The sequence below is a fragment of the Lissotriton vulgaris genome, chromosome 1_1, assembly GCF_964263255.1.
Source record: "Lissotriton vulgaris chromosome 1_1, aLisVul1.2, whole genome shotgun sequence".
Lineage (NCBI taxonomy): Eukaryota > Metazoa > Chordata > Amphibia > Caudata > Salamandridae > Lissotriton > Lissotriton vulgaris.
In genome coordinates, this window is record NC_141685.1 from 962,079,227 (window position 1) to 962,104,872 (window position 25,646).

General features: G+C 46.4%; 1 protein-coding gene across 1 annotated transcript in view; it reads right to left on the reverse strand.

Moving 5' to 3' along the window:
* MYO1A (myosin IA) overlaps positions 1-25,646 on the reverse strand; it is a 359,821-nt gene that overhangs the window by 18,649 nt on the left and 315,526 nt on the right. Inside the window, exons 25-27 of the mRNA XM_086959948.1 lie at positions 25,270-25,376; positions 23,819-23,951; positions 11,467-11,619 (exon numbers count right to left, since the gene is read on the reverse strand). Of these exons, the coding sequence (XP_086816074.1) occupies positions 11,467-11,619; positions 23,819-23,951; positions 25,270-25,376 (393 nt within the window). The remainder of the gene's footprint in view (positions 1-11,466; positions 11,620-23,818; positions 23,952-25,269; positions 25,377-25,646) is intronic.

A 25,646-nucleotide genomic window follows, 5' to 3' on the forward strand; every position in this document is an offset into this window, starting at 1 on the left:
GTCTATGTCGGATGGCCTGCGTCCCCTTCGAGTGGGGAGGAGTCTCCGGCATGTTGAAAGTGACGGTCCGAGATGACGCCCCCGTAGACTGTCTCCTGGGGAATGACCTTGAGAGTTCCCCGTGGGCCGCCGTAGAAAGGAGAGAGCACCTGGGGATGTTGGGCATCCCGGACTGGGCGTGCGTAACCACCCGGTCCATGGCCGCCCGTGCCATCCCCCGACCCGAAGAACCTGAATGGCCGGCACCTCATCCCCCGGTCGCTCCAGTAGAAGACACCGACCGTGCCGTCCCCCCAGAACAAACTCCCGAGGGGCTCGTTCAGCCTCAGGACCTTCCCGGCCTGGATCAGTGGCGCCAAGAGGGGGGGCCCACCCAGGAACAGTTTCGCCAAGAACAGAAGACCTGTCCCTCCCTCGAGGGACTCCGCCAACAAGCCCTCGCTCAGAGCGCAGGGGATACCTCCGGAACCCATTGGGTCTATTGGGACAATGACCTGTTGTACAGCTAACAGAGAATCGCGGAGTTAGGGGCCAGTCGAGTGCTAGTGGTGCCCCTCCGCTTTAGAGACTTCTTGCTAAACCTGGCCCACGATGTCCCCCTGGCTGGCCACCTGGGTCAGGATAAAACCTACAGTCGCCTGGTCACCCACTTTTTTTGGCCCAAAATGAGGAACGATGTACTCCAGCACTGCCGATCTTGCCCCACGTGCCAAGCCAGTGGGAAGAGCGGCCGCAAGCTGAAAGCCCCCCTGCAACCTTTTCCAGTGGTCACCACCCCGTTCGAGAGGGTGGGGATAGACATTGTGGGGCCCCTAGACCCCCGTACAGCACAAGGACATCGGTTCATCCTGGTACTGGTGGACCACGCCACCCGCTACCCTGAGGCTGTTCCCCTGCGAACTGTGACAGCCCCGGTAGTCGGTCGGGCCCTGATGGGGATCTTCTCCCGTGTGGGCTTCCCCCGGGAAGTCGTCAGCGACCGAGGCACAAACTTTATTTCAAAATACATGAAGTCCCTCTGGCAACAGTGTGGGGTCACCTACCGATTCACGACCCCCTATCACCCTCAAGGAAACGGACTCGTTGAGCGGTTCAACCGCACGCTCAAAGGGATGATTGGGGGGTTGGAAGAGCCCCTCCGTCGCCAGTGGGATGTGCTACTGCCGTGCCTCCTCTTTGCCTACCGAGAAGTTCCCCAGAAGTCCCTCGGCTTCAGCCCGTTTGAACTCTTGTATGGACACCCGGTACGAGGGCCGCTCAGCCTAGTCAAAGAAGGCTGGGAAATGCCCCCTCTAAAGAACCCTCCAGATGTTTTCAAGTACCTCCTAACCCTCCGCAAGCAGACCCGACGATTCAGAGAGATGGCAAAAGCAAACTTGGAGGCCAGTCAGGAGGACATGAAAAGGTGGTACGATCAAAATGCCTCCTCCATCGAATTTGAACCCGGCCAACAAGTGTGGGTAATGTCCCCCACCGAGCCATGCGCCCTGCAAGACAAGTAGACGGGCCCTTCAAAGTAATTGAGCGCAAGAGCCCTGTCACCTATCTCATTGATATGGAATCTTCACGGAACCCTCTCCGGGTCATCCACGCTAATAGGCTGAAACCCCATTTTGTGCGTTCAGAACTCAGCCTCCTGATGGCAACAGACAATGGAGCCGAGGAGGACTCCGAACCCCTCCCTGACCTCCTACGGACTCGGGAGAAGGACGGCTCCGTGGACGGGGTCCGACTCTCGGAGGCCCTCACCCTGGAACAGCGCCAAGGATGCCGAGACCTCCTGCTACAGTTCGCCACCCTGTTCTCCCTCACCCCAGGGGTCACCCCCTGGTGCGTACACGACGTGGACACTGGGGACAGTCCCCCTATCCGCCACCGGGCCTACCGCGTACCAGATCGGGTACGGGCCTGCATCCAAGAGGAGGTGGCCAGGATGCTCACGCTCGGGGTCATCGAGCCCTCCGACAGCCCCTGGGCCAGCCCAGTAGTACTGGTCCCCAAAGCGGCCGCCCCCGGCGCCACGCCGGAACTCCGGTTCTGCGTCGACTACCGGGGCTTGAATGCGGTCACCAGAACAGACGCACATCCCATCCCCCGGGCAGATGAACTAATCGACCGCATGGGAGCTGCCCGCTACCTCAGTATCTTCGACCTGACAGCGGGCTACTGGCAGATCGGTCTCACACCCCGGGCCCAAGAACGATCTGCATTCTCCACCCCTGATGGCCACTATCACTTCAAGGTCATGCCATTCGGCATGAAGAATGCCCCAGCAACGTTTCAGCGGCTAGTTAACCAGGTCCTGGCGGGGCTTGAAGAATTCAGCGCCGCCTACCTGGACGATATCGCTGTGTACAGCCACCACTGGTCCGACCACCTCCACCACCTCCGAGAGGTGCTACAGGCCCTCCAACGAGCTGGCCTCACGATCAAGGCCAGCAAATGCCAAATTGGCCAGGGGTCCGTGACCTATCTCGGGCACCAGGTGGGAAGCGGTCTGGTGGCCCCTCTGCAACTCAAGATCGCTGCCATCCAGTCTTGGCAGCCCCCCATCACCCAGACCGAGGTCCGCGCCTTTTTGGGACTCACAGGCTACTACCGGCGGTTCGTGCGAGACTATGGCAGCATTGTGGGGCCCCTCACAGAACTCACATCCAAAAACCAACCAAAGAAGGTCAACTGGACCCCAGACTGTCAAGCGGCCTTCGAGAAGCTGAAGGCCGCCATGTGCTCCGCCCCTGTGCTCCAGGCCCCCGACTACAGTCGGGAATTTATCGTCCAGACGGATGCCTCCGACCATGGCATTGGGGCAGTCCTTTCCCAATTGAACTCCGAAGGACTTGACCAGCCAGTGGCTTTCATCAGCAGGCGACTCCTGGCCCGAGAACAACGCTGGAGCACCATCGAGAGGGAGGCCTTCGCCGTGGTGTGGGCCCTCAAAAAGCTCCGGCCCTATCTCTTCGGCACCCACTTCCGGGTACAGACCGATCACCGGCCCCTGCAGTGGCTAATGCAGATGCGGGGGGAAAACCCGAAACTACTACGTTGGTCCATCTCCCTGCAGGGGATGGACTTCACGGTGGAACATCGGCCTGGGCAAGACCACGCCAACGCAGATGGCCTGTCACGCTTTTTCCGCCTCGACGAGGAGAGTCCCCAAGAGGATGGGTGACTCTCCCCGCCTTCAGCTGGGGGGGACGCATGTTGGACAGGCCACATGAAGGGCTTGCTCCCTCCCCGCACGACCAGGCCCGAGCCCGGCTCCTCAGGTGTTACACGCAACCACTACCCGTTTCCCGTCTCCTATGGGACCCCTGCCCCTGAACATCTCCACCTCATGGGCCCGATCCCCTACCGGCCCTCTCGCCCGGCCTGGGCGCCATCTTGGACACAGCACCACGAGGTCGCGTGGCCTCCGATCGACCCTAACCCTGGGCCTGGCCAGGCCCCGACATCCCGGCACCACCATCCACCCAGGAGGTGAGCGGACTACTTGGCAGGTCAATGGGAGAGAGAGGCGTCGATGGCTCTCCCCCCGCCAAGTGCCGATCGCCCCCAGCTCCCCCAGGCGCTGGCTCCACCCCCCTGCTGGGTGTCTGGACTCCCTCATCCCGGACCTCCCGACCTCCAAGTGCGAGGGTCCGGACATCAAAGGGCGCCAGACCTATAACTGGGGCAGCTCCAGAGCAGGAAGGCAGTTGTATCCTGGAGTCGAGAGACGCAGTGAAGAACTCATCCTTGACGGACTACTGGCGCTGCCGTAGCCCTGCCTTGCGAACTATCGTCCTGCCTGCTGGCGCTGCCGCAACCTTCTGAAACCTTCATCGTCGTCGGGACCTGCTGGCGTGGCCGCGGACCGTTTGTAACCTCCACCTCCATCGGGACCTGCTGGCTCCGCCGCGGCCCGATCATCTAGAACGCCGAGCTCGAGGATTGTGAGCTATTTCATCTACCACCATATCCACCAGATTGGTAACGAGACTGTCCCGCTACCCCCTTTCCCAACCAAGAAACTAAACTAGAGGGGACCCCGGAGTCCAGACCTCCTTGTACCATTCCACCGTACTTAAAGAATTGCTTATAAAGTAACGTTGAACCTTATCCTGGTGTGGTGTACGTCTGTGGGGGGGAAGTTACTTGTCTGTACGATCGCTGGAGACGGCTCTCCCCGGAGACCTCTCCCTCTCTCCTCGGCCGACCCTCCCGGTCCGTCTAACACCCCCTTCCACAGGTATTCGCGGGACACACTGCTTGCTCTACGCATGGCCAGACACCCCAGCTGTTGCTACTACTGGACTAAGGGTTCCGCATATAAACATTGTCTTGCCTGTCACCCGCATAACACTCGCAAGGACCTTGACTCACGGACTATGGCTCTGCTTAATTGCAGATCACTGCCTTGTCATGCCACGGAGGTTCACTCCCTCCTTTTGGACCATAGTCTGGATGTCTTATTCCTGACGGAAACGTGGCTGACCACAGGCTCCGACCCCGACATTGTCAACGCTCTCCCCCCGGGATACCTCATGTTCCATCTTGATAGGCCGGATGGGAGAGGGGGTGGAGTGGCCATTGTCTACAGAGACACATTCTTATGCAAAGCAGTAGACTGCGGCATCAACAACGCTGAAAGTTGTCAGTTTACCCTTCGCGTCTCCTCTACTGTCTCTATCTCTGGCCTCCTTGTGTATCGGCCTCCCGCTACGCTAGGGAACTTTGTGGATTCTTTCATGGAGGCTGTTATCCCACTGGCTGCTGCCTCGTCCAACTTTGTCATTCTTGGGGACTTCAACTTTCATTTTGACGACCCCAATGACGTAGTAGCAAGGGATTTTTTAAGTTTGCTCGGGGCACTGGACCTACATCTCGTTAATATGGGAGCTACTCATATTAGAGGTCATCAGCTTGATGCGGTTTTTGCTAATTCTGCGAACCTACAGGCTCTCCAGATGTAGGCTCTCCCCTGGACCGATCACCATCTCATTCCGTTTAGCTGGTTGCTGGGGAACCGGAGAGACCCCGCACCAAGACAACATACTGTGGAACGACTCTGGTCGAAGCTCCCGGTGGACAGGTGGGCGGAAGAACTAGCTAGAACCTGTCCTCACCCCGTAGATGACCCCAACATCGCTGATCAGCTCTTGGGCGAATGGCTGACTAACTCTCTGGACTTATTGATCCCGAATAAAAGGAGGCTTGTTAGGGAGAGAAGAATTGGCTCTGCCCCCTGGTATACCCCCGAACTTAGGTCCATCAGAACCTCTTGTAAAAGGCTTGAACGTGCTTGGAGGAGAGAGCAGACGGAAGAAAGCCGGGCCAATTACAAAAGGGAGTTGAGAAAATATAAAAGCGCACTGAAGGACGCTAAAAAGATTTTCTTTAGCGACAGGATTGAGAGAGCAAGCAATTCTTCTGGAGAATCGTTTAAAATCTTCAAGGAACTTCTGAATGCCCCGGTCCCTCCAGTGTTGCATGATAATCCCAAAGAAAAATGTGAAGAACTGGCCAGCTTCTTCCATTCAAAAATAGAGAAAATCTTATCCTCCTTACCCACTATTCCTCAAAGCCATGAACCGGTTACTAGCCTCACAAGTCGCTCGATTGAGCTAGCATCTTTTGGCCCCTTCTCGGAAGAGGAGGTGATAAAAGTCCTGTTGGAGATGAAGAGTGGTTCCCCGAGTGACCCAGTTCCCATAAAACATCTTAAGCTCGTGGCTAGCACCTTGTCAACTCCTCTGACTGATCTCTTGAATCTTTCACTTGCTCAGGGCACAGTGCCCCAGAGATGGAAAAAGGCTGTGGTGAAAGCCCTATTGAAAAAACCAGGACTGGATTCATCCAATTTGACCAACTTCAGGCCAATTTCACTTCTGCCTGGATTTTCAAAAATTGCAGAGAAGTTGGTCAACCGTCAGCTCTCTCACCATCTTGAGTCTAACCACCTGCTAGGAGATTCCCAGACTGGTTTCCGCCCCGGCCATGGAACAGACACTGCCTTGCTGGCAGTAGTGGAGGAGGCAAGGAGCACTCTAGATACAGGAGGGTCAGTGGCAGTGATCCTCCTGGACTTGAGTGCTGCCTTTGACACTGTGAGTCATCAGGTGCTCCTCCAACGTCTGTCAGAGGTAGGTGTCTCAGGGACGGCCCTGAAATGGTTGGGATCTTTTCTCTCTGACCGTTTCTACCAAGTCTGGGAAGGGTCAGAGCAATCTGCCCTAATCCCCCTTCAATGTGGAGTCCCGCAGGGCTCATCACTGAGCCCTACCCTATTTAATATATATATGACTCCACTTGAAAGAGTGGCCGCCCCTTCGGGGGTGAAGATCATCAGTTATGCTGATGATACTCAGCTGGTGGTGGGCCTCACTCAGCTGGCGGAACAACCTGTGGTGTTACACGACTGCCTTGCCAATGTTTATCGTTGGATGTCTATCTCCGCTTTAAAGCTTAATGGAGGTAAAACCGAGCTGATGCTCCTGGGCAATTCCAGCCCCTCCATTATTGCGAGCTGCTGGCCCCGGTCTCTTGGTGACCCACCATCCCCCAAGAAGGAGATCAAGTCCTTGGGAGTATGGTTGGAAGAAGACCTGTCCTTCAGGACTCATGCCAGGAAGACCGCAGGGGTTTGCTTTGGTTTACTGAGATCAGCTCGAAAGGTGCTACCTTTGCTTCCTGATCCAGCAAGGAAGCTGTTGATACGTGGCCTGATTCTATCGAGGCTTGATTATGGGAACGCGCTGTTTCTCGGTGCTCCCGAAACGACCTTCAAAACCCTCCAACAGGTGCAAAACGCAGCTGCGAGAGTCCTTATGGATGTTCCCAGAAGGCAGTCTGCTGCTCCGGCCCTCAAAGCGCTTCACTGGCTCCCAGTGAAGGAGCGGGTGAAATTTAAAGCGCTATGTACAGCCCACAAAATTTTACATGGCAAAGGCCCCCCCATCCTTGCTAACATGGCCCGTCCTTACAAACCCCCACGTCTGCTGCGCTCGGACCAAAAACACCTTTTGCAGTTAGCGAGAGTAAGAAGAGCTCGTTCTGGGGGCAGGCGTTTCTCTGTACAAGTGGCCTCTCTTTGGAACTCTCTGCCCCTCAAGATTCGCTCAGAGCCCAAGATCCTACCATTCAGGAAACTTCTTAAGACCCACTTGTTTCCATAGTAGTGATCAGCTTAGTCTCTCCTTCTGGTCTGTTGCGCCGGGATGCCCCCGGGTAAGCTGAGCGCATTATAAATTTCATATTATTATTAAATTGAGGAAGCCTCCGCTGCTGAGCTGCCTGCTGAAGCCTGTGGATTCATAACTAGACCATTGCTGCCCTCCATGCTGCTACTTGAGGTATGGCTGACTGTGGCGTGGATGTCATGAACTCTTCTAAGGGCTGTGTGACAAGGTGTAAACTGCTGATGCCCCTGTGAAAAGTGGTGTGGAGGTACATATCGAAGAACTGAGCCTGCCCCGCCTAATGCCCGAGAGCGACGGCTTTGGGATCCTCTGAACCCCCGCCACGTGGACATTTGGCTGATATTCTTGAATATGACTCCCTGGATTCTGTGTTCACAAAGTGGCACACACATTGCTGACCAGGTAATTACTGAATTAATGGCGCAGGGAAGTTTCTGCAGTGCTGTGCCGAGCCTGAAAGACTCTGTGCAGGACGCTTGGGTGGCGTTAGGAAGTGAGACTTGCTGGCAACCACGTGACTACGGGAGGTGGATGGTGATTGTGCTGCGATGGATGCACCTGTGCTCAGCAGCAGTAGAATGCGTACTCCTACGATGCATCTCTAACTAGATGTACCTGAATGTACCTAGCATGTATGTGGGGGGGAAGCCAAGAATCCCTCTAGGATTGGCATTACCTGAAGTGAGAGACTGTGGGACCCTGTCTTGGTCTCGAGATCAACACCCCGCAAGGGATATCAGACCACTGCGAGCTGGAGTGTCTGCATACAGGAGCCTCAGCGTCTCGCGTCAGTGTGTCGGCATGGAAGTCCTTTCCTTTTCTCCTTTAACTCTCTAAGCATGATATGGTGTATATATATACCCAAGTGGTACTCCCTGGGGATATACCTTGGTGTGTCATGTCGGACTGGGATGACGGAAGGAATGACCCTTATACATAGTTATTATGCAGGAGATGGTAGGCCTGCTGTCCTGCTGTGATTCTAATTCTCATGCATAATGAATGAGGCTTAAGCTTTTCGGAGAAATTCCCATGTCATCTCTGGACATTACCGTAACTAGGTAAAAGGTCAGTACTAAGAACCGTTATGTAGTGCAATGGTAGGAAAGAATATAGGTGAAGGGTTAGGTGACTACCTGAGCCTATATTAGGGATTCCCCAAATGGAACACAACATCACTTTTAACCCATAAATAATTCTATGTTATGTATGGCCCCCAAAATCATCCTCCCCGGCTTTCGAGTGCCTTGCAGGGGCAGAGTAGTAATGGGGAGCCATGCATAACATGGCTTCTCCTCCTTGTCCCAAATGTAAAGTAGAATAACTAGTCTCCGGCCACCAAAACCACACACCCTCTGTGCCATCTCAGCTGCTGACGAAGCTGTGTCCCCTGCTTCGCATCAGAGCGGAGTGCGAGGGATGCTCTGACAGGCTCTCAGAGAGGCCTGTCAAAACAGCCTGCAATTTTTTTATGAAGTACCAACTGTGCCTAACAACTTTTGTTATGTGGTGCTCTCACAGAGAGCCTCTATTGTTTATTTCAGTTTCTGAATCTCATAACCCACTGCTATGACATAGCAAGAGTTGATAACAAAACTGGTTACCTACTGTTGTAATGTCATGACGGCCTTCCATCCCAGGATGCCTGCCTTCCCGTAAGCCCGCCAGTGCAGCGTTGCTTGTCTGCTATGACCGAAAGCAGTGAGCACAGCTGCAGGAGGGGGAAGGAAGGCAGGGAAGGTGGTGGGGGTTGCTCAAGGATGGTCTGTATTTTATTTAACCTTTGGTACATGACTACATAACAAAAGCCATGTTATTTAACGCTCCTCCATTACTCCCCTGCCCTTGTGTAGCAACTGAAAGCAGGTGCAGATGATTTGAGGGGCCATACATAACATAAAATTATAGATGGTTAAAAAGTGAATTACAGTGGTGTTTTTCACCTCGGGGTTCTGAGTGGCATCGAATAGACAGCGAGAGCCCCTCGGTGAAAGATATTCCCATAATTCACTGTTACCCATCTATGTTTCTATATATTATCCACTGTAGCTACGTCATAGAAGTGAATGCCCAGATTTAGTATCTGGTACTCCTGCTAGTGGTGCTCAACGAGGGCAATACATAGCGTTTAAATTACCCCAGATCTCCATGAAATGTCCACAATTACCATAACACCCCATGAAATAATCGAACTTATTGAAATTGAAAAAAGATATTCTGTGTTGAATTCATTAGCTAAGAAAAGAACCAGCACGCCTCCAACAGGATCTTCCCAGAGGCTCTTTGACAGACGAGCTGCCTGGAAAGAAGAGCATTTTTATGCAAAAATGTTTTCAGCGCAAAACTATTCAGCCTTACAGCGTGTGTAACGGGTTTAATGACACACGTATTACTATTCCTTTTCCCAGATGCAGCCTTTTTGTGGGAAAAATCGTAATGTGACACATTTGGTGCAGTTGCTTTGCATCAAACTGAGAATACATTTCTTTTACTTGTTTAAAACGCTATTATCAGCCTTTTGTGTTTTCCTCCTGGCCCCTCGTGGCTGCCATTTTCTTTTTGTGCGCTTGTCTTTTTTGTCTTTGCTTCAAATCTACTGGCTCCACAAAATTTCGGCATGGGGCAGGCAAGCAGGCTTCATTTTTGTCTTAAAATGTCCCCCTTTAAAAAAAATATTTCAAAGGAAGGGGGTTCTGTCCCTCTTCATCTCCATCCTGTGCTCTCCCCTCCAAGCATGGCTTTTCCAGGCCCTCGTTTTACCAAACTCGACATTCACAAGTATATGTAAAGGTACAGGGTACACATCTGTAAGGGTAATAGATTAATGTCTGTAAGGGGCATTAGATGAACATCTGTAAGGACAGTGGCTGCACTTGTAGGGGCAGCAGATGTACATCTGCAAGGACGGTAGAAGAACATCTGTTATCACGGCAGAGGTACATCTGTAAGACCTGGGGCTGCAGATCTGTGAGGATAGTTTCAACACATCTGTAGAGACGGCAGATGCAAATTCAGAAGCAATGCAGGTGAATGTCAGTAGCTATAGTAGATGCACATCATAAGGGGCATGGGTGAACATCTGGAAGGAGGGCAGGTGCAACCCTATAACAGTGGGAGGAGCAAATATGTAAGGAGGAGTGTGGGTGCCCAACTGTGAGGACAGTGCGCATACATCTATAGCAAGTGTGTGCTCATCTGCGTGTCCGGCATATGTAAGAGGTGTGGGTATACACCTATAAAGACAGCAGAGGACCACCTCGAAAGGCAGTGGTGCACATCTGTACACGTCTAAATGGAGAGTGGGTGCACATTGTTTAAGACAGCAGGTGTGTATCACAGGCAGAAGCCGAGCCATGAGCACATCCGGAAGGGCTGAGCATGTTTTTGTGTGTATGTGTCTCTATCTGTGAGGACAACAAGGACACACCTGTGAGCACCGGGCATGGGTACAAAGACAGCAGAAGAGCAACCCTAAGAACAACGGTGCACATCTGTATGGGAGTGAGTGCATGTCAAAACATATATTGGATCCCCACCTGTTAAGACAGTAGGTTCATATTCTCTTCTGTAACGACAACATGGTACACCTGGAGGAACAAGAGTGTGTGCGTCTGACAGTGGGGGCACGTGAAGGCAGGGGAGCCTGAGTGTGTGTTTAGGCGTGGACAATATCTGTAAGGTGTTTTGATGTGTGAAAAAGCATCTGTGAGGAAAGAAGTGCAAAAGTGTGTATCTGTGGGTTAGTAAAGGCAGCAGGGACACACCTGTAAGGACAGCTCGAGCGCATGCGTGCCTGTCTGTAAGAGAACAGTGATGAATGTGAGGCTGCCAGCGGCCCACGCAGGGGGCCCCCATAGGAAGGAGGCCACCTTAGTGCCACATGAGGGCACAAACCTGCCACGTCTAGTGTTTGGACCCACTCTGGGTGTCACTGCTGCCTGTCCTTGGATCGCCTGTAAGTTGACCTACCATGTTGGCATCATTTGTATGCAAATAAACCTGCAGCAATGTTTTCTCCAACAAACAATGTGACTGGTGTGTTTTTATTATGAGATTGCTGTGTTTGCAGGTGGGGTGTGTTGCTGATATTGGCACTATGTATAGGTAGTGTGTCCTGGGTGAGTCCACGTCTTTGTGTGCGTGCACGTATACATCTGTATGAGGACAGCAGTGTGTGTGCTGGCGCATCTCTAATGAGAGCAAATCTGTAAGAAAAGCAAGGGGGCGTCTGCATGAGCACATACACTTCTCTCCACGCCCTGCTCTAATCCCAGGCACACCGTACCTCCGTGAGATGGATGGCGAAAAGACCATCGCTGTACTTGCTGGCAGAGACCCTGGCGATGTCGGCTACATTGATAGATGCCTTCGGTTGGGCGGTCTTGGGGTCAGCGAGGATTACTTGAGCGCTTGTCAGTAAGAACAGCTTAGAAGTCGCCTACAAGAGAAGAGAAGCAGAAGACAGTGACAAGAATGAACGAGGAAGTGCACCAGCAGTGCCCATTTGAAGCTCAACCCAAACAAGATGGCAGAATCAAGCGACTCACAATGGGCAGTCATAACACGTTCTCAGACTGACAGATTCAGCAGGGAGGCCAGGGGACTGAATAAGGCCCTATATCCAGGGCTTTAAGTGGGATGTAAAAACTGGGGGGGAGGGGAGTTCTCTCAAAGGTACGTGGCCAATGTAATTAAGGGCGTGGCTTAAAACACATAACCTAAAAATCTGTGATTAGCACAGTGTGCCGCCCGGATATATATGATGTTACTTAGCATACCGTTACTTAGCAGGTATTTACTTCAAAGATTTTACTTTGCAAATACCATTACTACGCATGATCTTAGTGTGCATGCTTTCTCTTCGCAAATATACACAAACACATTAAAAAAGCTTTTACTTCGCAGTTATTTATTACGCATACCGTTACAGCGCGTTATTGGTACTTTAAAACAAAAAATTAATCATAATAGTCACCTATCCACTGGCACGCACCCTGAACCCTAAAAATACCCCTTACACCCGAAACCCCTACCTCACCCTGGCCCCTAAAAATATCCCAGCACCCCAAAACCTTAACGCACCCTTAACCCCAAAAATACCCCAGCACCCCAAAACCTTAACGCACCCTGAACCCTCAAAATACCCCCTACACTCTAAAACCCTAACCATCCTGAGCCCTAAAAATACCCCTGTACCCCAAAACCTAAACGCACCCTTAACCCCAAAAATACCCCAGCACCCCAAAACCTTAAACACACCCCTAACCCTCAAAATACCCCTGTACCCCAAAACCTAAACACACCCTGAACCCCAAAAATACCCCAGCACCCCAAAACCTTAAACGCACCCTGAACCCTCAAAATACCCCATGCACCCCAAAACCCTAACCAACCCTGACCCCTAAAATTACCCCAGCACCATCAAAACCTAAATGGGCCCTGAACCTCAAAAATACCCCAGCACCCCAAAACCTTAAATGCACCCTGACCCCTAAGAATACCCCTGTACCCCAAAACTTTAATTTGCACAGTAACTCCATTATGCGTAGTAAGTGCATGCTAAGAAATGAAACGTGTAGTAAATGTATGCTAAGTAAATGCATGCTAAGTAATGGCATCTGCAAGCTAAAATATGCGTAGTAATGGTAATACGAAGTAATGACTGCGTAGCAAAGGTAGAATACCGTGCCGCCCGACTTGTAATTTGCTGTTTCTGTCATTGTATCCAGATATATGATACAACAAGTAACATCATACCTACAACAAGTCAGGACTATTGACTTTGTCAATGGTTGTTAGTCGCATAAGATAAATAAGCAGCAACTATGGCTTGTATATAATATTGAAAAAGCTTCCACTTAAAGCCCTGGCGACACCACAACGAGGTTTCTGCTGCTGAGTTTCAAACAGGGAAGAGAAATCCAGAGAGAAAATGACTCTCTTTAAAGGATTTTCCTCCCCCTACAAAGGTCACCTGGCGTGACATCATGCCGTAACTTCTCCACTAGTGAGAAGTGAGCAGTGTGAAAAGTGAGCAGTGTGAGCACACGCACATCGATGTGCCTGCTGGCACTGCAGTCCGGAAAAAACGGACCGCCTGTGTCAGGGCACAAAACAGAGCCCGATAGAGACCCGTTTCGAACCCCCCTTTAAACACGTATTGGCATAGCCAATAGGTCTCGCATTTGGGACCTTATAAGTATTTAGTTATGCAGCACAATATCCTTGGTGCAACAACAACTGCTGCATGGCTAAACACTTATAAGTTCCCAAAGGCAAGACCTATTGGCTATGCCAAGGCTTGTTGTGAATAGCGTTTGTGAGTTGGGAAAGCAGTACTGCTGGAGGACTACTTTATATATGGAAACATCTTTTCGTGAGTGGCTCAAAGATATGCAACTAGCATTGAAGAATTTGCACCATTATTAATTTCTTTATTGTTTTTTAACACTTTTTATTGTTTCAAATTCCGAGGGTCAACACAAAGGGAGCACTGCTTTACATTTACTAGCAGGGTGACTTTAGGGCAGTCTTCCAAGTTACTACCACCAGTTTTAAAAACACTGTGTGAAGAATAGTGATGGCATTGTGGCAACTACATTGAAGTATGTAAGGTAGCTATAATTTAAACGCTCTGCGCATTCCAAGTGAAAGGTCATCATTTCCATTCACGGAAATGCCTCGCGTCAATCGCACTTTAAAGGGTTTTCAGCTAGATTCATGAAGCATTTTTGCGGGCGCAAACGGTGCGAATCGCAGAATTCGGCCGTTTGCGCCCGCAAAAATGGATTTTGGAATTCATCAATGGGTCATGAACTCGCAATTTGAGAAATCGCAAAAAATTGCGATTTATCAAATTGCGATCGCATTTAAGGAATCTCAATTTGAGATTCCTTAAATGCTATTCATGAACCATTAATAAATTGCGATTTTGCTATTTTTTGCCGCTATTTACCGCGAAGTCTGACTTCGTGGTAAATAGCGAAAACTGAGAAAAATGCACTTTTGTTCATTTTTCTCAGTTGTATGTTACACACACACATGTCCTTTGGACATGTGTGTGCGCAACATAAGTCTAAATTTACATTTCAGGGGTGCTACAGGGTGTCCTTTGGACACCCCTAGCACCCTTGAAATCGCATCCTTATTTGCGATTAGCAAATTGAATGAATGGGGAGTTATTCCTTATTTGCGATTAGCAATTTGCTAATCGCAAATAAGGAATGTGTAGGAATCGCAATTTATTTAGCGATTCCTACATGAATCCCGTTTTGCAAGTCCTTAATAGCGATTCCTTAATAATCGCTATTAAGGACTCGCAAAACAGGACTTTGATGAATCTAGGGGTTTGTTACTTCGAAGGAAATTCTACTTCCTGTACACATCATGCTCTAAATATGTGAGCACCGACGCACACAGCTGGATGGTCTGGAATGGGTCCTGACCTTCTAAGATATGTGATGTTGTCTGAGAAGCCTCTCGCTTTCCCTGACACCCCAGCGTAGTCCAATGTAATGCCAAGCAGGTAGTTTATAATAAATCACCACAGGATGCCGAGGTTAGAAATAACTCGATTTAAACTGATGCGTGCACAGAAGGCATTGCATGTATTTTACCTTTCCGTTGAAAAATCATTTCACAAACAAAAATGTGGATATTCTCCCTCTCTCTTCAGGGAGTCCAAATAGTGTCCCCTAAAAACTAGCAAACATATGAATATGCGACTTTGTTAAACAGCATTGTTAAAACCAATATGCTTTTGCAAGCTGGTATGAAAGTTTTAAAAATTTTTTCTTGCAAGCACATGCCACAAAAAGAAAAAAAAGGAGAATCATACCTGTACCTGACATCAGGAATTTCGCTCACGCTCCTAAAGATTAAAGATTAAAGGCCCAAAGGCTGCTCGGACGAGCATATTTATGCGCCAGATTTACAGTTCACATCATTTTATTGATTTAATTGATTATTTAGTTGATTTGCCCTACTTTGGACCTTCTTTAATATGGCGTAAGTATGCAAGTAGAATTTAGTCCATGTTCCAGGGGTAGGTCAATCAAAAGTCTGAAAACTCCATAATAAACTGTCCCTAACGTCTTGGTTTTTAGCACATTAAAAGGTGCTTCTCTCACGTTTTACTATAACCACTGCTTACTGCTGATAGATTCACCTAGCAGGGCTCTGGGCAAGTCCCTCACAGAACACAAGTTTCAGCTAAAATTACTTTTTTGGGGCTACATTTGTTTTCCGGCCCAAAAAGGCGCAAAGATTTACCTGTCAAAGATTTTTCCAGGGACAACATGGAGAGAGGGTCATTGAGCTTTAGAGAAAAGGGGGCATATTTACAAGTCCCTTGCGACATTTTTACGACACCGCTGCATCACTTCTGTGTTGTAATTGCGGCGCATTCATGGTGGCGCAAGGGGTTCCTAACCTCAAGCAAAATAACTGGTGCATCCCTGCTGATTTGTGCAGGGAAGCGCCAGTTATTGTAAATCTGCCCCAAGGTGTTTTTTTTTTTTTTTTTCTACTGTGAAATTTATTTTTCTCATAGAGAAAAAAAGGAAAATGAAATAGCACGTGCTAATGCATTTACATTAAGCATTTTAGACAAATGGAAATTGCACAAGCAAAAATGTTACATATTGGAGCGCTCCACAAAATGTATTGTGTCATAGTGAATGTGAATCACTAAAACATGAAAAATCTTAACCTTTGTTTGAATCGGACCTTAAGTGTCTCACTCGCTCAGAATCATCCTCCAGGCTTCCAGTCAGCAATAGTGAGTTAGGCGCTCGACCACCTCACTTGTCCAAAATCTCTAATAAACAAGTTGAGCACATCGTGATATGTAGCCGGGAATAAAATGCAAACACCTGATGTTAGAACTGTCTTCGGTAGGGGGCGTGGCTTGAGCGCCGCACAAGATGGCGGCTTGACTCCGGAGCTCCGTTGATCGAGCGCCGACACCAGCGAATTTTACAACATTTCCTGGACTTTCAGGGACGCCGTTATCATTTTTCTGCATCGGAGCATGAGGTGAGCAGAATGCTGTCAGCTGCGTCCCTCTACTCCGTTTCCATGCGCATTTTTCATTAATGACGCGGCTCGCTTTTCCGGCGGCCGCCATTTTCTCTCATCTTTTGCCGCGTTTCATTTTCTGTCGGCAGATGATCTTTGCTACGACACAGTGCTTCCTCAATGCACCCCGTGTTCAGTAGCCTCACTAATTTGCGCATTACCATCGTAACTCCTCAGCAGGAATCTCTCTTTGGTGTTTTCAGCCTCTAATGCCTTTTTCTTTTTTTTTCCTTCACGCTGAGTAGCGTTTCACGCTGCGTTATTACACAATCACCACTTCTCACAGGAATTTACCAAACAGGCTACTACCTGCCTGCAACAATGTTTGTTCCTACATGTGATGCAGACGGCTCTCTTCCTCATGCCCAGTAACTTTTATGTTCAAAACATCGTCTGCACGCACGGACCACTCTTCTCAATGCAACTCCGGTCCTTGTGCCTGAACTTTTAATTTACTGGTGACTATTGTGTGACGCACTTTTCTATTCTTCTATCTTGTGGAGGATTTACTGCGAGGAATTGTGTGTGATACCAATAACTTTTGCTCTTTACATCACAGCACTACTATTCTTTTTTCTATATCATCATACTAAGGAGTGCCTTCTTCACAGAACCTTTTTTCTTCGAATCTGGAGTAGCACTGCGATTTATCTCCCTTGCCTTATATGGGGAGACTGCGCACCCTCAAGCTTACAGCTTCTAAGACCAAACCGCGTCATTCCTCAGACTCTGACTCGACGACGCAGACCATGGATGACCTTATTTCCCCTAAACCGGATGTTACTCGTGGGGCAATTCCTAAAGCTAACACCACCAGTAAGCTTCTACAACCTGGCTCTACGAAACGTCCAAAAAAAGATCCTCCATCTCCAGGTTCTGCGTCTCACTCCACATCCATGGATCTTATCCTTGAAGAAATCCGTGCGCTTAAACCCTTCATGGCTGAAACTACTAAAACACTGCAATTTCTTCATGACAAATGGTCCACTCTCGAATCCAGAGTCCTTTTGGTAGAACAATCAACGGAAGCTCTTCAAACTTCCTGTTCTAGAATTTCAACGTTGGAGAAGGATGTCTCTCTCTTAAGGCGGCAGACTGAGGAGTTGGAAAATAGAAATCGTAGAAATAACTTACGCCTTTATAATCTTCCGGAGCTTACAGAAGGGTCCAATCCAACCGCCTTCTTCCAAACCTTCCTACCAAAAATTTTGGATCTTCCACCTTCTTCCACACTTAACATTCAAAGTGCACATAGACTTGGTCCGAAAGTTTCCTCCAAACCCCGCGGAGTCATCATGCTATTCTTACAATATACTGACCTACTTCAAGTACTCTCAGCAGCCAAAGCTAAGAAACAGGTTATGTGGGAAGGTCACCGTTTGTATCTCTCTCAAGATGTAGCTAAAGTGACAGCTGACCGCAGGAAACAGTTTCTTGATCTACGACCACGACTGCGAGACCTTGGTGCCAGATTTGGTCTCCTCCACCCTTGCCTCTTCAAGGTCACTTACAAAGAAAAGACAACAACTTTTGAAGATCCACAAGTCCTTGAAGAATTTCTCCGTCACCATGAAACCGTCAACATGGACACTGCAAGACCTGTTTAATTATTCATGTTTTCTCCTGTTCGACTAAAATGTTCATCCTTTTGTTACCCTATTGTACCTAGTCTCGGTTTCCTCCATCCTACTGTCTACACCTATTCCTAGTATATTTCGTCCTAGTATTGTGCAGTTTCTATATTTGGTTTTCTTATGTACTCCTAACATCTTCTTTTCCATTTTTGTCTTCTTACAGATCCTCTCCTCATGTTCTCCATCCCGGTGTATTTTTGCTCCCTTCAATTGACCCTAAGCTGGTTCCTCAGGTGTTCGATGGCGTGAGTTTCTGTTGTTGATGTCGTCCTCTTCTGGCGTCGTCACCCCTCAGTTCTCATCTGTATTTGTTGTTATGTTTCTACTCCTTTCTAACTTTCTTCTATTCTCCCTACTGTCCTTTCTCTCTATTTTCTCTCCTTACTCTTTTCTCTTCTTTTCAATTACCTTACTCTTGATCTTCTATCTTTATGTATTTCACTTACAGATTCTTTTTCGCATTCTTACTACATCTCCCCTTTCCTCTCCACTCATTTTCTACTTTTACTTCAGCATATCTTTTTTATCATTTTCTTAATAATTTATATTCCGAGTAGTTACTTGGAATGTTAAGGGTTTAAATAACCCTATTAAACGTCAAAGAGTTTTAACACATTTGACTAGACTTAAAGCAGATGTAGCCCTCCTCCAAGAATCCCACCTTACAGAAACGGAGGCTACCAAACTTAAACGTTCTTGGGTGGGTCATGTCTTTTACTCTCCCGCTTTAAGTAAAAAAAAATGGTACAATTATATTATGTCTTAAAAAGTTAGCCGTTTCAGTTACTTCACAAGAATGCGATGTTAATGGTCGTTGGGTTCTCGTTAATCTTCTTATTGATAAAATTCCTTTAGTTATTTTTAATGTCTATGCTCCTACAGGTGTTGATAAACTGTTTTGGCCTGCTATTTCTGATAAGCTTGTAACACTTAATGAAAAATATGTTATTTTTGGTGGTGATTGCAATCAAGTTTTTGATCCCTTTTTAGATAAAAATTCAAAAGTTAAATTTGTTCCCTCCAAAATGCATTTCCAGTTTGTCACATCTATAAAAAATAATGCTTTAGTTGACATTTGGAGGCTATGTAACCCGGCCCTTAGAGAGTATACTTTTTATTCCCCCACCCACCACTCCCAATCCCGTATTGATGACCTTTTCCTCAGCAAACCCCTAGCACAACTTGCTATCCATTCAGATATAGGTCCCATTTTAATTTCGGATCACGCTCCTGTTTTTGTAGATATTGACCTTATCCCATTCTCCCCTCACTCAGGACGCTGGCGATTTAATAATTCCTTACTCCTTGATTCCAATTTTTGCACCCGTTTTAATTCCTTTGTCACCGAATTTTTTACAATTAACCATCTTCCAGAATCCTCCTTTCCCATGATATGGGACTCATTTAAAGCGGCTGCAAGGGGTTTTATAATTAATTTTGTTTCTCAAAAGAAAAAACAATCTATCTCTAAGTCAACTCAAATTTTAGATAAAATTAAAAAGCTAGAATATGTCTATTATAACTCTAACTCTGAATCTTCCCTTCGTGAACTTATATCTGCCAAAATTGACTTTAATAAATATACCACCAATGCTGCCTCGAATTCTCTTCTTAAATGCAACTCCCGCTATTACGGCGGACAAAACAAAATGGGCAAACTTCTTGCAAACTATCTCAATATACGTACTGAAAGAACTAAAATTGAATCTTTACAAGGCCCAGCTGGTGTTTCTTTGTTTAAAGACAAGGAAATATTAGCTCAATTTGTTTCGTTCTACAAATCTCTATACACTCCCGAATCTACTCCTGACCCTATTGATCTTCTCACATACTTTCAAGATATTCCTTCTCCGGATTCTTCCCACATTGATTTCCAACCGTTGGATTTGGACATCACCCTCTCTGAAATTTCACATGCAGTCTCTGTTCTTCGTCGCGGTAAAGCACCTGGGCCCGATGGTTTTACCATTGAATTCTACAATCATTTCTCTTCCCTTCTTCTCCCTAAACTACTTTTGTTATTTCAATCGTTCTCGGCTTCCGGATCTTCTCAGGGAACTTTCCAAGAAGCATTAATTTGTTTAATTCCTAAACCAGATAAAGATCACACCCTCTGTAAAAATTATCGTCCTATCTCCCTAGTAAACACTGATTATAAAATTTTTGCCAAAATTATAGCTCTTAGATTAGATCCCCTACTACCAGAAATCATTGGCCCTGAACAGTCCGGATTCGTTAAAGGTCGTTTATCATCGGACAATTCCCGTGTTTTCTTTAACATTTTGAGTAAAGCCCCCTCCCTATCTACTCCCCTTGCTGCTATCTCTCTGGACGCCGAAAAGGCATTTGATCGAATAGGTTGGGATTTTATGTTTCAAGCACTTCGTTGGTTTGGTTTCCCTCCTAAATTCATTTCTCTTATTTCCTTACTTTATTCTAGTCCCCACGCATCAATCTTTGCAAATGGTATGATTTCAGATTACTTTCCTCTTCAAAGAGGGGTACGTCAAGGATGTCCTCTTTCTCCTCTTTTGTTTATTCTAGCTCTAGAACCCTTCTTAACTAAAATTCGTCTTGATGATAATATTACTGGTTTCCAATATGGTTCTCAAAAACAAGCTAAATTATCAGTATACGCAGATGATATTTTATTTTACTGTTCAAACCCCCAAACAACTCTTCCTTCCTTCCTTAATCAAGTTTCTTCTTTCTCAACTGTTTCAGGTTATCGTCTCAATACTGACAAATGCGAAATTTTACCCTTAAATCCTTTATGTCAAAAACATCTCTTTGACTCCTCTGGCTTTTCCTGGCAACCCTCTAAGATTAAATATCTAGGTGTTTGGTTTGCTCCCCGCCTCCCTGACACACTTAAATTTAATTTTGAATCTCTATCTAATAAAATTAACACATCAATTAATCGGTGGAACCCTCTCTTCCTTTCTTGGTGGGGACGTTTAGACTCCATTAAAATGATGCTAGCACCTTTGGTTCTATATACTATTTCCATGATTCCCATTCGTATTCCTGATCATTATTTCAAATCGATAGATTCTCTTCTAATAAAATTTTTATGGAAGGGTAAAAAATCTCGAATAGCTCTCTCTTCTTTGAAAAAGGACAAATCCATAGGCGGAATCAAATTCCCTAACTTTAAATCATATCACAATGCTTTTTCCTTAAAACAAGCCATGCGTTGGCTCTCCTCGGATCTTCCTCATATTCCTCCTTTATGGCTTACGTTGGAATCTTCTTTGCTGCATCCTTATGAATTCACAGAAGTTCTCTCCTTTTCCTCTAATGTATCATCTCTTCGTTCCCCCATCATTTCTCACTCCTGTTCTCTTCTTCGTCCCTACGTACTATCCAATTATCCCTCGGCTTCCTCTACTCACACCCAACCTATCTGGCATAATAAATTCCTCAAAATCCGTAACCGCTCATTATATTGGAAAACCTGGCATTCTCTTGGTTTAAAATGGATTTCCCAACTCCTTTCTAATAATCATCCGCTTCCCTTTCAGGACCTTCAAACACAATTTTCGCTGCCTTCCTCTTCCCATAAACAGTATTTAACATTGATTACTTCCCTTACCCAATACCTTGCTTCGCTCCCAATTACCAACTCTATCCCTGTCACTCATCTTTCAATTTCTAATGCTCTCGATCAATCCCTTTCTGCTTCATTTATATATAAATCTCTGCAGTCTTCTACAGATCGTACTAAATCTAAGGTTGAGTTGGCTTGGGAAAAAGATCTGTCTCAAATTTGGTCATTCACTTTGTGGGATAAAATCTGGTCCAAAATTCACAGTACTTCCAGAGCTGCTAACACTACACAAACTTTATTCTTTATATATAATCGTACACTTTTTACTCCATCAACTTTGTCTTCATTCTCCCCAGACACTCCCTCCACATGTTGGTCCTGTCCTTGTCCCTTAGCTGATTTGAAACACATGTTATTTGATTGTCCTCACATTTTACGTTTTTGGCACTTGGTTTGGTCCCAATTACAAAAGATTTTCCACTTTACTTTTTCTTTTTCCATCATTCACATTTTCCTAGGTTCTCTTTCTCCTGCTTTCACCGGCTCGCATCACAAACATAAATTGCTCGACCTCTTAATAGCCATTGCTTTTCATCATATTACATCACATTGGAAACAGGCTAATGATGTTTCCTTTACTGCTTGGTGGAATGCAGTTTGTTTTAACCACCGTCTCGACACTAATTTTGTTTCCCCCATTTCCTTAGCAATTAAACGTGACCTTTTATGGATTCCCATCACAGACTATTTATCTAAGATTGCCAGACCTCCTCCCAACTCTCCAGTACGTAATGTTGAAGTTCGTAAACCACCATAAGTGCATTTTCTTATTTGCTTATAATGTTTCTCCATTACATCTAATGTTTATCATTTTATTTATATGCTTTTCTTATTCCAGATGATCCCTTAATCCTTTGTGTTTCCTGATATTTATTACGATTTTTATTTTTCTGTATGACATAGCTTTAATAAGTTGCCATTATTTGTAAGAGAGATTTTTAGCTTCCTTAACTTATGATTGTTTCTTCATTTTCTGCCTTTTTCTGTTTTTATTTCAATAAACTTCAAACTTAAAAAAAAAAAGAACTGTCTTCGGTTCATTAATGGGTAGGGTGACCAACTGGCATGGGTGCAAAATCAGGACAGTAAGCGTAAAAATTCAGGACAAAGGGTCAAAATTCAGGACAAAAATTCAGGATAGAAGGTCAGAATTCAGGACAAAAATTCGGGACAAAAGGTAAGTTTTACAGACAAATCAGAGGAGGTTGTGAAATATTATATAAGTAAATAGACAACCAACACAAGCATAGGACAAAATAGGTTTATATTAGGTTGAGACAACCTTGCACTTCATCTGTTGTGTGTGCAAGTGAAACTTAAACTTCTGCGTTTGCATATTAAAACAATTTTAAAAAACGAATGAAGAAAAAGATCAAAGCTGAAGGCTTCTCAGATCTTACATGTCCCCTCTCTCCCATTGAAAAAAAAGACCTGATCCGATCAATTATCCCAAGGGGATGTGATGTGTAAAAGCTAAGGGGCATTGGGCTCCAGGGTAAACATGAAAATAATAAAAGCACAAATACAGAAACTTTGCACTATTGGAGCAAAAGAAATAAATAATAAAGGACAATTGTATTTGTACCATTATCACTGCTTGTGTGACCGTTTAAGAGGCTAACAGTGGATGCACCTGGGTTATATACACCAAAATAAAAACTCCGCCTCCCCAGAGGTTGGACCCTGGTGAGGTGACAGGAGTCCACAAACAAATGTAGTTTGCCATGCCATGGGATTTGGCAGGAGGACGCCCAACACATTCTGTCACAGCCCAGAGAGGCCCATTATCATTCAGAATGATAATGGGCCGATAGCAGCCTGTGCCAGGTCGTGGAGGGGCTGCTGCAGGCCACAGATCACAGCAGGGCTGTGAGCTGCCCCTGAATTGAGAGTTACAGAACTCTCAGGCTGCTTGCAGAGGGACAGCTCGCTCCAATGTCTGAAATTAAGGACAAAAGGTACCTGTGAAAGAATTCCTCACGGACAATGGACAGGAGGCCCAAATAACGGGCAGTCGGTGAAATTTACCGACGGTTGGTCACCCTATGAATGGGCACTCTCACATCAGAGAGTCTCTGCATTCTTCTTACTGTACATGGCTGAACTGAGCTGTAGGCGGGTGTCCAGAGGGGGCAAGGACTGGGAATGGAGAGTCAAGTCCTCTACTTCTCTTACAAGCATCACCCTATGTAGGGAAGTGGTGAGCGGAACGTGTGATAAGACTGAATTCGTCCCCACCACAACGCCTAGATGACCCCATCCCAAGATGGCTGGCTTTATTACCGGAAGCAGCAAATGAATACGGTCCACCTCACCTTGCCGTCACTCCGGTTGACCTTACGCACGTTATCTGCCACAACGATCTTCCCCTGAATGCTGCTTCCCAGCTTCTGATACTTGGCGTTTTTCTGTATTCCCAAATATTCTCCATTAAATGGCACCGAAACGCTGCGGGAGTCAAAGACAGGCAGCTGTGAGTATGGTGAGGAAGATGTCTTACCTTCAATAGTAACATTCACACGTGAAGGGGGTCATTCTCGGTGACGTGGCCGACCTAAAAAAATGACCTCTTGTGGAAAATTAGAGATACAGATCTTCACACTAGGCAGAAAAAAGATCACTAATGCGGGCCTGATCTATGAAGGTAGCAAATATGCTGGTGTAGATTACTTGCTTGCAAATTAAGCCTGTCTGGCATATTAACAAAGCAATCCTGTCCAAACAGGTCTAGTTTGTGTCTGTTGGGCTAGGCTTATGTGTACCATATAAACTAAAAGATAACATTCATGTACATTTTTCAGCACCACACTTGTCTATTTTATATTAGAGTTAAGAAATTAGACACATTTGTTTAAGTAATGTTAAACATCTCTCATCTGCCTTAGTGTCTGATTTAGAGCTTTGCAAATGGGTTACTTCATCCTCGCGTGGCTGGTATTGTGTCTGCCTTATTACAAGGGCATTGCATCTTATGGCGCTTGTAATAAGGAGACGGGCTATCCGTCATGTTGTGATAGAGTAACCCGTCCACCAAACTGCAAATCAGGCCCTTAATATTATCTTTCCTTAATATTTTCTTTTTCCAGGCCCCTCATGAAAACCATGATTTTCCTATTACATATTTTCTAGAGCACTGATATCTGGACCTACCACATGTTACTCAAATGTGCAACCAAAACTGTGAGCATTTAAAAATGTTTGTGACTGCTCTTTGTGTGATAACAGAATGGGTGTTCCCCAGATCCGTATAGGACTCTTTGATGCACCCGTTAATGCTTGTAGTTCCCCTTAAGGTAAAACAAAGACAGAACCATCAAACATAAAACTGAATAGCACATGAAAGCAAGTTCAGCATTTTCATTTTATTGATTTAATTGATTATTTAGTTGATTTGCCCTACTTTGGACCTTCTTTAATATGGCGTATGTATGCAAGTAGAATTTAGTCCATGTTCCAGGGGTAGGTCAATCAAACTGTCCCTAACATCTTGGTTTTTAGCACATTAAAAGGTGCTTCTCTCACGTTTTACTATAACCACTGCTTACTGCTGATAGATTCACCTAGCAGGGCTCTGGGGCAAGTCCCTCGCAGAACACAAGTTTCAGCTAAAATTACTTTTTTGGGGCTACAAAAGTTGTGAGTCGCCCACCGGATTCTAGATTGTATTGAAAGAGTGCATAGGATATGCAGCCAGTCGGGAGTGGTGCCAGCTGTTGCCAGTCTGTTCAGGTGACCACAAATGAGCCACCCTGAGTCAGTGCCTTACCTCTTTGTGTACGATGTCTTCTTGTCTTTGAAGAGCTCGCTTGCGCACAGCTTATCTTCCAGCATATTTTTTCTCGTTGGAGTAAGCTGGTCGCGATATTTTTTACACTGTCAAGAAAGAGATTCAGTGACATGCACCCTGTCTCCAAAACCACAAATATCGCACAAGTATATTAAAGTGTAAATATCACTCTTTTGGGAAGACAATAGGAGGTTCTAGCATTCAACTTTCTCATAATTTATACACAATTTTAGATGATGTTCAGTACCAGCCTCTTTTGCTAGTAGATATTGTGTTTCAGACACAATTGAACAAACAACGTGAGAAATACTGTAATTATTGGATTTAGTTGATCCCCAAGTGGGACCAAGGCTAAG